Consider the following 13,333-nt stretch of genomic DNA (forward strand, 5'->3'; position numbering starts at 1 on the left):
TGTGGGACTCGGAGCCAGGAGACCAGCTCATGTCCCAGGGCCATTTCCTGCTGGTCTGAGGCCTTTGCCGGGGCCTTGCTTCTCTGAGCCTTGTTTTCTCATCTGTAAAGTGGGCCTGTGGGGATAAGGAGAGACGAGGCAAAGGAAAGGACTTTGCAGATTGTCACCCAACTTCACTTGGGACAAACGCCATCCACTTCTGTGCGCCTGAAGTCCATTTATTTTCCAAGTTGGTGGCCTTGAACCAACCCAAAGCTCTGACCCTTCTGGGGCGGGGGGCCACCCAGGGCTCCACAGAAAACCCACTGTGGCGGTTACTTAGCTCCACCCTCTGTGGGTTTGATTTCTCAACACAGGCCCCTGTGGGAGCCAGCTGGCTGCCAGCCCCTTCCCTTTTTAGGTCATTTTATTGGGAAGAATGGCAGGTGTGCACCATGCTTTTATCTATTTCTTTTTCCAAACACTTTCTTCCAAAGAACATTCTTAAAGACTGACTTTGATCCTTGGCAAGGTGTCAGGGAGTTCACCGTTTGCAGTTTTAAAATAAGAAAGCTAAATTTAGAAAATGTGGAGCAGGAATGAAAAAGGAGTATGGTCTCTTCCCTCCACCCACCTTCCTGGGGCTGAGTGTTCACCTTCATCCTCTCCTAGAAAATCTGGGATGCCAGATCCGAAGCCATCGTGGAGAAAAACGGCTTCACCTCCAGATGCTGTGCAGGCTGTGTGTGCTGGCTGCAGTGCCGTGTGCCGGGCGTGGCCGTGACTTTTTTCTGAGTGCAGCTGATGCTCGCAGCTTCTGACAGGGTGTCCATGATCCCCACTGTCCAGCAGAGGAAACTGCTGCCCTGAGGGCAGGGAGCCATGCCCAAGGCCCTCTGACCCCAAGCCTGAGCTCTTTTTGCACCTGGGACCCCTTCCCAAATGGCCTCCTGTAGGCGCCACCTCCACCTCACTTTGGCTGTCTGTACAGTGGGAGACCCAGCTGCCTAGAGGGTCCCTGGAAATTGCATTGATGAATGTCCTCAGGCTCCAGCAAGGGAAGCTGGCCAGGGGGCCTGGGTCTTGCCCAAGGTGACACTGTCAACTGGTGGCAGAGCCCAACCCTGCGCTGCCCTGCCGAGAGCTGAGGAGAAACATACATGGATGTGTGGGCGGGTGGCGGATGTGCAGACAGGGCCTCCCTGATGGCAAGGCCGGATCTCAGTGCAGGGAGAGGGCAGGGGTGGAGCAGGGAACACTGTGCCAAGGCCAGCTGCCTGGGTAGATGGGGACTGTCCAGGACTTCCCGTTCAGCTGTGGGGACAGTCCAAGTGCAGAAGATCGAAGGGCAGATCCAGAGGGAAACTGCCAGCTCCAGAGCTCAGCCCCTTGGGAGCCCCACAGGAGCACTGAACAGTTTCTAGAACTCTCCAGCTGTCACAGATCTGTGCCTTTTCATGGCTGTGTTCCATTTGCCTAAAATACCTGTTGAACTCCTATTCATCCTTCAACACCCAGTGTGATCCTCTCCTCTGACCCCTTTCATTCGTCCTCCTGGAGCAGTGAGGGCCCTCCCCTCTGAGAGGCCCACAGGCCCTGTGTTCTGGAAGCCCTGAGCTGAGCGTTACACTGTCTGCCTTCCTCCCCCACCTCTGAGTTCCTTGTGGGCAGGGCCAGGTCCCTGAGGCCAGCATGAGGCTGCCAGCTGACAACAGCACCAGGGAAAGGAGGGGGGCACCGAGACCCAGCCCAAGGGATCCTGTGAGAGAAGAGTCACCGGTCAGAGCCACAGGTGCTCCTAAGTCTCAGGGCCCTGCTGAGCCAGCTTTGAGCCATGAGAATTGGGGATAGTGAACCAAGGTTCCCCAGCCTCAGCACCACAAGGAGCAGTGTCCTGACTGCCGTGCACAGCAGGCAGGCCCCCACCCCGGGGGTGTCAGCCTGACCCTGCTGCTGCGAGCCATGTGGACCCTCTCCTTCCTCTTCTCTCCTGCGCCTGAAGGCTGCCTGGCTCTGTAGCCAAAGTCCTAGGCAGGGACCTAATGGTCCTGGCTGCTCCGGGAACAGGACACCTTGGAGGCCCGGCTGTGGCAGGCATTGCAGCCAGGCAGGAGAGCCCTGTGAGGTGTGGAGGCCATCTTCGGGGCCGCAGGCTCTGAGGTGGCAATTTGGGGCCAACACCCTGGGTCTGGCCCCCCAGATCTGGGCCAAGGCTGCCGCCCAGGGCAGGTATGTCTGATTCGGTAGCCCCCAGGAGTGAGACCTGTGTGGGGCCTTTGTCACCTAGAAGTGGGAGAGCCAGGGCGCCCCTCTTTTTGGCCTCAGCTTTCCCATGTCTGGGTGACAGAAATCTCACAGTTGACACTGGGGTAGCTGAAGCTTGGGTTCCCCTCTGGGAATGCCTCTGCCCACCGGGTGCCAGTTATTTCTCTCTCCCACCCTCTTGGCTGCCCCCAGCTCAGTGAGGGCTGTAGCCCCTGTTCTGCCCACAGGCCCCAGAGAGGAGAACAGAATCCCAAACCTCTCCAAGCTTCCCCCGGCTCAGGGAGGCTGCTTCCTGGGACGGCACCTATGGCTGGAGAAGACACAGCCTGGCTGGCTCTGGCTTCTTCTGCAGAGGAAGGGGGAGGGCAGGGATGCAGGGAGCCACGGCTGATGCCCACTCTCCTTGGAGTGGTCTGACCATAGGCAGAGCCACGCTAGAGCTACGCACAAAGCCAGGCGTGCCAGGGAACCTCCAGACACGAACCTGGGTGAGGTGCTCCCCACTGGGACATGCCCCAGGCACCTACAGGGACAGCTATAAAGGCCCTCTTAGGGAGGGGCCTCCATCCTCAGCCTTGAACCCACACATGCACCTCTTCAAGGGCAGGGATGAGCGTGTGTCCAAGATGAGCAGGCGTCCAGAGAAACAGGGCCGCCGGAGCGGGAACCACAAGGAGGCCTGCATAGACCACATGGTCCGGTCCCAGACCAGCTTGTGAAATGGTTGTGCCCACTGTTTTGATAGAAATAAGAGACGAGCTGGAAAATATCTCCAGGGAATGGGAAGCTAAGAAAGTGGCACTGTGGATTTGTAAAACAACCAAGTAGAACCTCCAGAAATGAAAAACATGAATAACTGAAATGAAAACCTCAGCGGCTGTGCGTGGCGGCTGAATAGACACAGGAGGGAATTAGTGAGTTGGAAGAAAGATGATGTGCAGTGTAGCAGGGAGAGCGCAGCAACCACGGAGGGTGTGGGGAGGGGCGGCAGGGCCCGCTGCAGGCCTGGGATGGCACAGGGTGTGGGGAGGGGTGACAGGGACCGTTGCAGGCCTGGAGGGGCACAGTGCATGGTGGGGGGTGACAGGGCCACTGCAGGCCTGAGGTAGGAAACAGGTCTGGGAAACAAACCCGGAGGAAGAAAACAGAATGGGCAAAGAAATGTTTTTAAAAAAATAATAGTTGAGAATTTTTCAGAACTGGTGAAGTCCACCAATCCACAGATGTGACTCCCTGAGGATCCTCAGAAGGATTCCTAAGAAGGAACTCCACACCCAGACACACCTCAGGGAAACTGCAGAAAGCAAAGTCAAAGAGAAAATCTTAAAGAACCGGGGAAAAGAAAGCAATTTTTTTTTTCTAACCAGTGGAGCGGCTCCGGGACTGACAGCCAGTTCCCAATACCAACAGGAAGACAGAGCAGAGCGGCAGCATCCCGTGTGCCCGGGAAAAGGCCAGCTGCCGACATTCCATCCGTGGCCCCAGTACATCTCAAGGAGCAGAAGCCAAGTCTGAGACACGAGGATTAGGGGCCAGGAAATCGGTGGGGCAGCGCGCAGGAGAATGAGATGAAAGAGCTGTTGTCTCCAGTGGGTTGGGAGAAGCAGGAGAATCCACACCCTAGATAGGAACTTGGATGGCGGGGTGGGGACGGGGTGTTATGGGGATGGGGTGTGAAGTGGGGTTAAGGGGCCCAACTTGGCTGCAGAGAGCAAGGCTGGGGAGGGACACCAGGGACCCCAGGTTGCTGAGACCAAAAGGCAGGAGGAGGAGAAACAGCCCAACCCAGATTCTTTCCACCGGTGTCTTTTATTAATGAATGCAAAATACAGTACTAACTGACAGGGCATGCATCAGAGACAACAAGAATGCAAGCTACAGAAACCAGGAATGGAGGGCCTCATCATGTCTGAGGTAGAGTAAGACGGTGTCAGGGTGTGGACCCGGGGGCGGAGATGAGCACCGGCCGCACTGGGGCATCATCCCGGCCCACCTGGGACTATGGGCCGTGGGAGGGCTCAGGGCGGTGTGGTGGTCACACTGCGAAAAATGGATTTTTAAAACACTTCATAGCCCCGAATTTGTTTCAGCTCCCTCTTCGTGGACACAACTTCAGGGTTCCCTTGTCACTGGCTTGCGGGGGTGGTCTCCCCACTTGCAGAGTCTGGTCTCCACAGGACACTGTCCTTCCCTTCCCTTCCAAGGGGCAGGCCCCACGCACCCTCACCCAAAAAATAAAGGAGCTTTGTGTTGAAAACGCCAAGGCAGCCGTCCAGGGAGCTGGAGGCCAAGCGCGTTAAGAAAGACCCTTTTTCTCTATAAAAATAGTTTCGCTTTATAAAAGGGGGGATGCTCCTCTCACATGGGGGAAGGACGTGTGAAAAACGTTCTAAGTGGAGTTCCACGGGGCGGGGCTGGGTGGACACCGTGGTGTGGGGGATCCTCCTCTCAGGCCTACAGGGTTGGGGAGGAGAGGAGGTGCGGGGAGGAACAGACTCCTCGTTGTTGGCAGGGGCGGGGGAACAGCGGGGGCTGGGGAGAGGTGAGGCCGGCCCTTCTGGGGCACGTGGGCTGGCGGGGAGCGGCCCACGGCCAGGCCTGCACGCAGGCGCTCAGTTGAGCAAGGTTCCGTAGAGCTGGGCCTTGGTGAGGCTGTCCTTGCGGCTCAGCCCCGAGCCACCAGTCCGCGGAAAGGCCTGCTGGGGGCTGAGGCGGGCGGCAGGATGCATTTCCGGGGAGGCCTCCATGGAGCTTGGCTCCAAGGAGTCCCTGGAACCCTGCTCGGGCTCAGGGCTGCTGGCGGTCCCACACAGCTGCACCCCGAGCCTGTCCCCGTCCCCCCCCTCGCTGGGTGCATAGCCGGGCAGTGGGTCAGCCGAGCGGCCGGGGCTGAGGCTCAGGTCGCCGCCCGCCCGCAGGAAGCAGGGCTCTGCCAGGTGGCCCTGGGAGAGGTCGTCCCCCTCGGAGAAGCTGTCGGCCTTGTAGCTGGCGTAGAGCGGGCTGGCGCGGCCGTCGGCCTTCTTGCCCGGGCTGCCCCCGGCCCCGCCGTAGTAGCGTTCAGAGAAGCTGCAGGGTGAGGCGCGGCCGGCAGCGCTCACGGGGTAGGAGTAGGCGCCGATGTCCTCCACGCTCAGGGGACGCCACTGGCCCCTCATGTCCTCCCCAGGGAGCCGGGCGGTCCCCGGCTTGGCCCGCAGGCTCCACAGGTTTGGGGGCATCAGGGCCTGCTGGGGACCCGGAGAGGCCGGGAAGCGGAAGGTCTCGGCCGGGTACGGTGACATGGTCCGCCCGAAGCCTGGGGCCACTTCGGCCTCCAGCGGGGCCGCCACCGCGGCCGTGGCCTTGGCAAAGCGAGGGCTGCCCTCGTAGGTGGTGGCGGGTGGCTTGCGGTCGAAGAGCTCGTCGCGGCTGTTCAGGTAGATGGCCTGCTGCGACGCGGTCAGCGTGCTGGCCTGCGCGTGCTCCTTCTCCTCCGACGTGGCGCTGAAGCTGGAGTAGGAGCTGGACGTGGGCAGTGAGCCCGCGTAGCTGGGGAAGGCCTCGTGCTGGAAGCCCGCCGGGAAGGCCGCCGCCTCGGCCTCCTCCTCCTCCTCGGCCGCACTGTCAGTGGAGTTCTGGGCCCGCAGGAAGCCCACGTCGGTCACGGGCGCGTCCACGCTAGGCCGCCGGTCTCGCCGCCGCTCCTCCGGGCAGTAGAGGGCTGTGTCACTGCAGTAGATGTCTCCCTTGTAGGGGGGCCGCGGGCCTGGTTTCTCCACCCCGTCGCAGAAGGCCAGGTCGCGGGCGGAGGCATCGGACAGGTGGGAGGACAGGCTGGTGGGGTCCGGCTTCTCCAGCACCTTGGCAATGACGCAGGTGGGGACGCTGTCGGCATAGGCCGGGTGGCAGAGCGGGGATGGCAGGCTGCAGCCGTGCTTCTCCATGTGCAGGCTCACGCGCTCCTGGAAATCCGAGGGCAGCTGGAGCGGGTGCGAGGAGGGGGACGGCGGGTACAGGGTCACTGTTAGCATGGCAGCCCAGCCCTGGCCCTGAAGCTGAGGACTGATGTTAGCCATGACCGACAGGCAGACAGACGAATGGGGGCCTCCCGGCTTCTCAAATCACACCAGGGGGAGCCTGGATCCAGGACGCTGTACTGAACAAGCTCCCAGGGGTGTGGGTGCTGTGACTGCCTGGGGATCCTGGGTCACCTCTCCCCACCCCACTCTGATTGGGCCCAGGAGAGCCCAGAAGCTGCAGTCGCCTGGAGAAGCCGGAACCCGGGTCTGATTCAGGCCCCACTCAAGGCTCCACCCCCCGCCACCCCCAACCCACCCATTTAGTGCCCAGCGAGGGGTTGACTTGCTCTCCCAGGCCCGTGGGTTCTATGGGTTCTACTGGGGGCATGACCCACTCCCCAGCCCCCCAGTCATGCTGCTGGAGCGCTCCTGAAGAAGACAGACTCAGATGCAACAAAGATTGAGGGCCAGGGCTGAGAGCGCCTGGTGCCATGTGGGGGTGTCCCGCTACTGTTTGATCTATTTTGTGAGTGTCTCAGGCATGGCCCAGGACCAGGGGAAAGGAACACACAGGCCTGGCTGGGAGATTGCATGTGAGGGGAGGGTCGGGGGACGGGGTGCGGCGACCATAGGCGGGCAGGGGTGGGCCTCTGGCCCATCTGCCCTTGGCATCAGACAGGCCTGGTTCTGGGTCCTGGCTCTGCTACCTGCCTGCCATGTGGCCTCAGCCACGCCCTCTTTCCTGAATGTTTTCTTTCTGAAATAGGCACTGTCGGTCATCGTGCCCAGCCACAGGCTCCTGCGAAGCTCCACAAAGATCACTCTGCCGTGTCAGCGCTCAGTGGAAGCAAGGACCTGGAGCAGCCCCCCAAAGGAAACAGAGGGCAACCAGCAGCCGGGGTGGGCCAAAGGGACTCTGGTGAGGGCCAGGGGCTGCCCGGCTGCGTGAGGTGGGGTGCCTTTGGCGGCCCCTCCAATGTCATGACCCCACAGGAGCGAGGGGGACAGAGGAGGCTCAGGCTCAGCTGGCATCTTCCTCCTCAAAGATGGGAAATGGCTTTGGGGTAGCACTGGCACAAAAGGAGCCCGGTGGTCCCGGGGCGGGGCGGGCCTGGCTGCGGGGCCACGTTACCTCAGACACCTTGTGGACCCTGCCGTAGGTCTGGCTGCACTGCAGCAGCTGGGCCGCTAGATTGCAGTCCTTCCTATAGAGCTCCTAAAAGACAAGAGAAGGCGTTTGGCGCCACTCACCCCAGCCAAGGCCCCGCCGCCCTGACCAGCGCCGAGTGGCCAGCGGGGGCAGTGGTGTGCACAGGGCCTGCTGTGCGCTCAGCAGGACAAGGACCCACTGCTGGCTCCGGCCCTGTCTGGGCTCCACACTCTTGCCTGCAAAATGAGAGCCTCTTTCTGACCTGGGGCTGCCGGAGCATGGAGGGCCCTGCTGCTGCCCTAGCTGGTGCCCTTGAGCCCTGCCAAGATGGGAACCTCCCACAAGGTGGGGGGCAGTGGTAGAAGAAGGAGCCCCAATGGCCCTGAGCTCCCCCAGGCTCGTAGAGCAGGCCTGGTCTCCCTGTCCCTGTCCCTCAGGCTCCTGGCGTCCTTCCAAAGATGACGGGGTGGGAGTGCCAGGGAGGAATGGGAGGCAGGATGAACCCCCAGCACCTTCCACCCCGCACTTCAGACTTGCTGCTCACAACCCTCTTCCCAGAGTGTGGTTTGGAAACAGTGTGGCTGCAGGGCTGGGCAGGGACTGGGCAGGTGTGTGACCCCAGGCCCAGGCGGGCGCTGGCTCAGCCTCCTGAGCTGAAAACAGATGCAAACAGTAGGACTCAAGGGGTGTGGCTTCGCCACTGAAAATCTCTGTTGCATGTGCCTGTGTTTGGGGCTTGCATTCCCGCCCCTCCGGGGTCCCCACTGCGAGGGCTCTGACAGCTAGCCCTGGGGTGGCCCGGAGGCCCAGTGACCCACCTGAGCTGCCCCATGGCTGCTGCTGGCAAGGGCTGGCCACAGTCCCAACCCAGCCAGCACCAGGCATCCTGCTGTCCAGGCAAGGCTGTCTCTGACACAGGCACCTTTCTGTCCCCCCACCACGGCCCTGGAGCCTCCCTCACTGAAGGCTGGTGCCCCCAACTTGGCCTACACGGTGGAGGGCGTCGGAGTCGCCAAACCCCTCTCAGTGCCTCCCTGGGCCTCCTAGGAACAGAACAGCATGGCTGCCTGAGAGCTGAGAACTGACCCCTTGTGTGACCCCAGTCGACCGGCTGCCCCTGGCACCAGAGGGCTGCAGGCACTGCCCAGCCAGCCCAGGTCTGCCACTGAGCCCCACCAGCCACAGCCAGGAGCGGCTGCCACTGGGAAGCCGGTGCCATGCCCATAGCCCCTGGGGCACCTAGCTGAGTACCCAAGCCCCTGGGCTGTCCATGTCTGAGGTGGCCAGCTCTGGGACAGCTGGGAGCCTTTCCTGAGCAGCCGTAGCTGCTGGCTCGGGGAGGAAATGCTCACGGGACACTCTGGCAGAGCGAACAGGTGGAGGCAAGCACTCTGGCCACCCAGGGCCCAGGGCTGCTGGAGTCGGAGTCCCGAGGTTGAGTTCTGGCTCCGTCTGCGAGATACCACCTGGGTCACCTGGGAAACCACTCAAGCTGGCCATGCCTTAGTTTCCTCATGTGCACCAACCCTGCAGAGAGGCCCCCAGGACTAGTGTCCACTTACGTAAGGGGCCTGGCCTTGTCACGTTAAGAAGCACCTCCTGTCCCGAGCCCATGTCCTCCTGTCCTCCTGTTAGAGCCACACTCCTTAGAAGGGTGGCCTGTGTCTGGAACCACCGCTCCACTCCACCACCGACCTCCAGGTCCCCAAATCCCAATGCCTCTCCTTGGCCCTCTGACCTGGTCTCTCAGCAGCTGGCAAGCCAGCCGGCCAGGGCATTGACTGCAGCCCCCTTCTCAAGTGGTTGTTGGGCCACCATACTCGCCTGGTGTCCCCCAGCCTACTGGCCACTCCCTCCCAGGCATCCTTGCTGGTCCCTACTCTGTCCTGGGGCCTCCCCGCTTCTCATCTGCATGCTGCCTCGGCAGTCTCCGCTGGCATGCGGGCCTTCACGCTCAACTCCAGACCCGGGCCTCCTGCTGCCCTGGTGACAGCTCCGCTCCAAGGGGTCCTGTGCATCTCCCACCCAGCTCCTGTCCCTCCCCAGCTGTCCCCAGCCAGGAAATGGCAGGCAACTCCTTTTGTTTGGGCTCTGAATCCTGTAGCTGGGTTGGACTCAGCTCTTCTTCTAACAACCCACATCCTAAATCTTGGTTAGTCCTGTTGATTCTATTTTCAAAACACAACCAGAATCCCAGCCCTCTGCCCGGTTCCACCGTCATCTGAGCCACCATCATCTTTTGGACTATGGTCCTGGCCTCCTCCTGATCTTCCTGCTCCTGTCCTCGTCCCTACAGCCTGTTTCCAGCATGGCAGCCACGTGAGCCCTGGGAAGCTGCACGTGCAATCACGTTGCTCCTCTGTTTTCAGAACCCTCCATGGCTCCCCACTGCACTCAGAATAAAGCTCAGGTTTCTGGGAGGAGCCTCTACAACATTGCCTCCTATGGTCTTTCTGACCTCAGACCCTGGCTCCCCCTCCCCCTGGGCGCTCCTTGGCCCCTTTGGGATCCTCCAAGTTAACCAGGTACAGCTGCACACCACGGTTGCTTCTGCCTGGAAGCAATGCTTCTCCCACGGATGTCTGCATGGCTGGCTCCTTCACTCCCTCAGGTCCTGGCGCAGCAGCCCCTTCCAGAAGCACCCTCTTGAAATCTGCAGGCCCTGCAGCTGGCGACACCCTGGTACCGTTCTTCGCTTTCTGTTTCTCTATAGCATTTCACACTTCTAACATACCCCAGAGTTTGCCCCACTCAGATGTGAACTCCACGTGGCCAGAGGTGTTTGTTTTTGTTTTTGCCTGTGTTGTTCACACCATCATCTTGGAGCCTAGTAGGGTCTGGCAAGGTAGAAGCTAATTTGTGAATGCAGAGGCAGCTGTCCAGGGTCTGTGGAGGGCAACTGGGCCCATCTGACAGGGTCCCTGAAATTAGGCCCCATGGGCAGCCACACAGCTGTGATGCGACACTGGGACTGGCCAAGGGCAGGAGTCCTGAGTGGCCATGACCCCGCCTTGGGATCAGGAAGCCTTGCCTTGAATGGGATAATATGGCCCCGCATCCCCTAGCTCAAGTCCTTACAGCAGAGGGTCTGTTTAAAGAGACCCTTGGCGTCCTCAGTGAGACAGCCCCATCTTTCCCTAACTGCACCAGGTCCTTCTCAAAGCCCTGACCAGCCTGTCCATCCACCTGTACCCTGCACCAGCCCCTTGAGGCTGGGGCCGAAGCAGCTGAGCTCAGGACCCTTCTGAGTCAGAATGTGACTCCCAGTGCATCCTGGGAAGCCCTCGCCTGGGCCCACCGGCAGTCTTCCATGGGCCAAGTGTGCGCGGCACTCACATTGTCCTCCGACAGCTTGTCGATGGTCACCTTGGCTTCTAGCAGGTGGCTGTTGAGGGCAACAATCTCGTGGCTCAGCGCACGCTTCTCCTCCTCATAGTGCTGGCCCTGGGGGTGGGACAGTGGGAGGAGGAGGCCCGTGATTGGCTCCTGGCGGGCGAACCCAGTCGCTCGATTGCACCCCCTGGTTTGTCCCTTGTAGCCATGAGTGACAAGACACTTAGAGGGCCAAGGGTGTGGGGTTTATGAGCACAGACAGACCCTGGTTCAATTCCTGGGTCCAACACTGCCAAGCCACACAGCCTTGGGGACGTCACTGCCTCTGAGCCTCAGTTTCTCATGTGCAACACAGAGGTGACAGCGTCCTGCCTCAGGAGCTGGGAGTGGGGACGGAGGACAGATGACTTGTGCCTGGCATAGAGCCCAGCCCACCTCACTGGACAGATTGGGAAACTGAGGTTCAGAAAGGAAAGGGCCGGTGTCCAGGCACCCAGGCAGAGCCAGGCCCAGCCCCCAGGCCTGCCACCCCCCGTCTCTGACAGCACCACAAAGGTTGGCAGGTTGTTGCTTTCAAAACCAAAATGAGCTGGTCACCAAAGTAGAAAGAAAGGAAACCTCTTCATCCTAGTGAGGGAGTGGCACCAGAAACCCACACCCTGCCCCTCTTGGACATGTCCCAGCAGTGTGTTCACAGAGAAAACGGCGACCCCACTGAGGTCATCTGCAGGTGGTGTGAGGGTCCCCACAGAGGGGTCCCCATGAGAGGCGGAGCTGGGGCTCAAACCTGCCTCTGGCTCACCCAGGGCCTGAATTCGGGCCTCCCTATTCTCCTGGGCCCAGGTCCTTGGACTGGCAGGCTGAGCTGGGGGGCCCGTTCCCAGTTTATGTCCTCCGTCCACAGCCCCTCTTCCACACCCCCAGGCTGGAGTGCTCGCACCCGCCACTCAGGCAGCACAGGGCAGCCCTGGCCCCAAGTACTTCCTTAGCCTGAGAGCACACACCCTGCTCCACATGTTCCGTGGAGAAAGGGGTGGGACCAGCAAGACCTGTGTCCCAGCTCCTGAGTGGCCCAGGGGTGTCAGCTGGGTGGCTCCCCCAGGGAAGGAGGTGTGGGGTGGGGGAGTGGGTGCTGCGTGGTGGCCTCACCATGCGGTACAGCTTGTCCTCCAGCTCCTGGTTGATCCTCTGCAGTGCCATGTAGTTGCTCTGAATCCTGGTGCAGGAGGCAAGGGGGTCACTGCCATGCAAGGCCTGTCCCTCCCACGACCCTTATGGCCGCACAGCCTGCTGAGCAGGGTGGGGCTGAATTTGGACCTCCTGAGCTCACCCCACCAGCTTCACCCTGGTGGAATGTGTGCCCCTCTGCACACAGCAGAAAACATCCCATTAAAGCAAACTTTTGTAGAAGCCTTTCCTAGGCCAGGGCCCAGGACTGTATTTCCCCCTCCACCCCGGGACCCCCTGAAGATGGGAAGGGAAGGCTTGTTATTCACAAGAGACTCTGTCCCATCCACACGTGGAGCCAGTTTACTCACATTTGACCCACAATTCTTACAAACCTGTTATGGGGTTGACAGTTCAAATGCAAATGAGCAGGGAAGAAACTTAACACTAACTATGTGATGGGCCCCGGGGTGAGGCTGGAGACATCACAGTGAACAAGACTCGGTTCTGCCGGGAAGGAGGAGTGGAGCTGAGTGTCAGGTGGGAATCAGGTGCTTGGAGATTCCATTGCTGGTGGGAGGGGGCTTGGGGATGATGTCCAGCCTCAGACAACCTATGTGTCGTGTTATGTCCCCTGTCTTGCCAATAGGGAAACTGACGTGAAACTTTAATTACTTAAAGCAGTAACTGGCAGGGCCCAGATTTTAACTGAGGTCTGACTGCACTGCCCAAGCTTGGTTTCCACATGAATGGAGGGTGACATTCAGAACACTCAGGAGGTGGGGCTGTTCGGAGAGGGACAAACCCTCTCCCTATGGCAAGTCCTCCCTAGGGGCAACACCAGCCGATTCTCTACAAATACCTAAAACAAATCAAGCCAACAGCAAAGGTTGCATGCTTCTTGCATTTTCTGTTTAAGAAGACGAGAAAGTGCATATTACATTTCAGAAAAACATCCATTTTAAATGTGCACAAGAAAACTGCTTTTAGAAAAGTTTGGTGTTTGAGGGAGTCCGGCACACCTGGATCGACACTTCATTAGCCCGTACGCGCTCAAGGGAATGGTCCCTAAACTGGTTCATCTCCGGGCTAGACACAGCTTTTCCCATCAGGACCCAGGGGACCATGGCTGGGCCCCGGGTGGACCAGTCTGGGTCTGGAGATATGCCGGGTTCAAATCCTGGCTCAGCTGCTCCAAAGTGTGACTTTGGAGAGAGAGCTTCCCCTACCAGAACCTCTGGACTCCCCATCTGAGTGGGGTCAACAGCCAGGGTGAGAGGGGAGCACCGCGTGCGGCTTTCCGGGCCTCGGGCCCTGCCCCACCCCGGCCCTCGCCCCGCCCCGGCCCTCGCCCCGCCCCGGCCCTCGCCCCGCCCCGCCCCGGCCCTCGCCCCGCCCCGCCCCGGCCCTCGCCCCGCCCCGCCCCGGCCCTCGCCCCGCC

At 60.4% G+C, this 13,333-nt stretch overlaps 2 protein-coding genes across 14 annotated transcripts in view; one reads left to right on the forward strand and one right to left on the reverse strand.

Moving 5' to 3' along the window:
- The window catches only part of WDR25 (WD repeat domain 25), a 163,893-nt gene extending 156,512 nt beyond the window's left edge, over positions 1-7,381 (forward strand). The window contains exon 7 of the mRNA XM_055361569.2: positions 7,009-7,381. Within this exon, the coding sequence (XP_055217544.1) occupies positions 7,009-7,191 (183 nt within the window). The 3' untranslated portion in view covers positions 7,192-7,381. The remainder of the gene's footprint in view (positions 1-7,008) is intronic.
- BEGAIN (brain enriched guanylate kinase associated) overlaps positions 4,035-13,333 on the reverse strand; it is a 50,988-nt gene continuing 41,689 nt past the window's right edge. For 6 of the 13 annotated variants that reach the window (XM_055361555.2, XM_031001878.3, XM_031001880.3 and 3 more), the window contains 4 exons: positions 11,875-11,941; positions 10,729-10,836; positions 7,375-7,458; positions 4,035-6,203 (listed from right to left, as the gene is read on the reverse strand). In XM_055361555.2, the coding sequence (XP_055217530.1) occupies positions 4,857-6,203; positions 7,375-7,458; positions 10,729-10,836; positions 11,875-11,941 (1,606 nt within the window). In that variant the 3' untranslated portion in view covers positions 4,035-4,856. The remainder of the gene's footprint in view (positions 6,204-7,374; positions 7,459-10,728; positions 10,837-11,874; positions 11,942-13,333) is intronic. The other 7 variants (XM_055361559.2, XM_031001882.3, XM_055361562.2 and 4 more) reach the window with 2 other exon arrangements.

Source organism: Gorilla gorilla, chromosome 15 (assembly GCF_029281585.2).
Source record: "Gorilla gorilla gorilla isolate KB3781 chromosome 15, NHGRI_mGorGor1-v2.1_pri, whole genome shotgun sequence".
In the NCBI taxonomy this organism is placed as follows: Eukaryota; Metazoa; Chordata; class Mammalia; order Primates; family Hominidae; genus Gorilla; species Gorilla gorilla.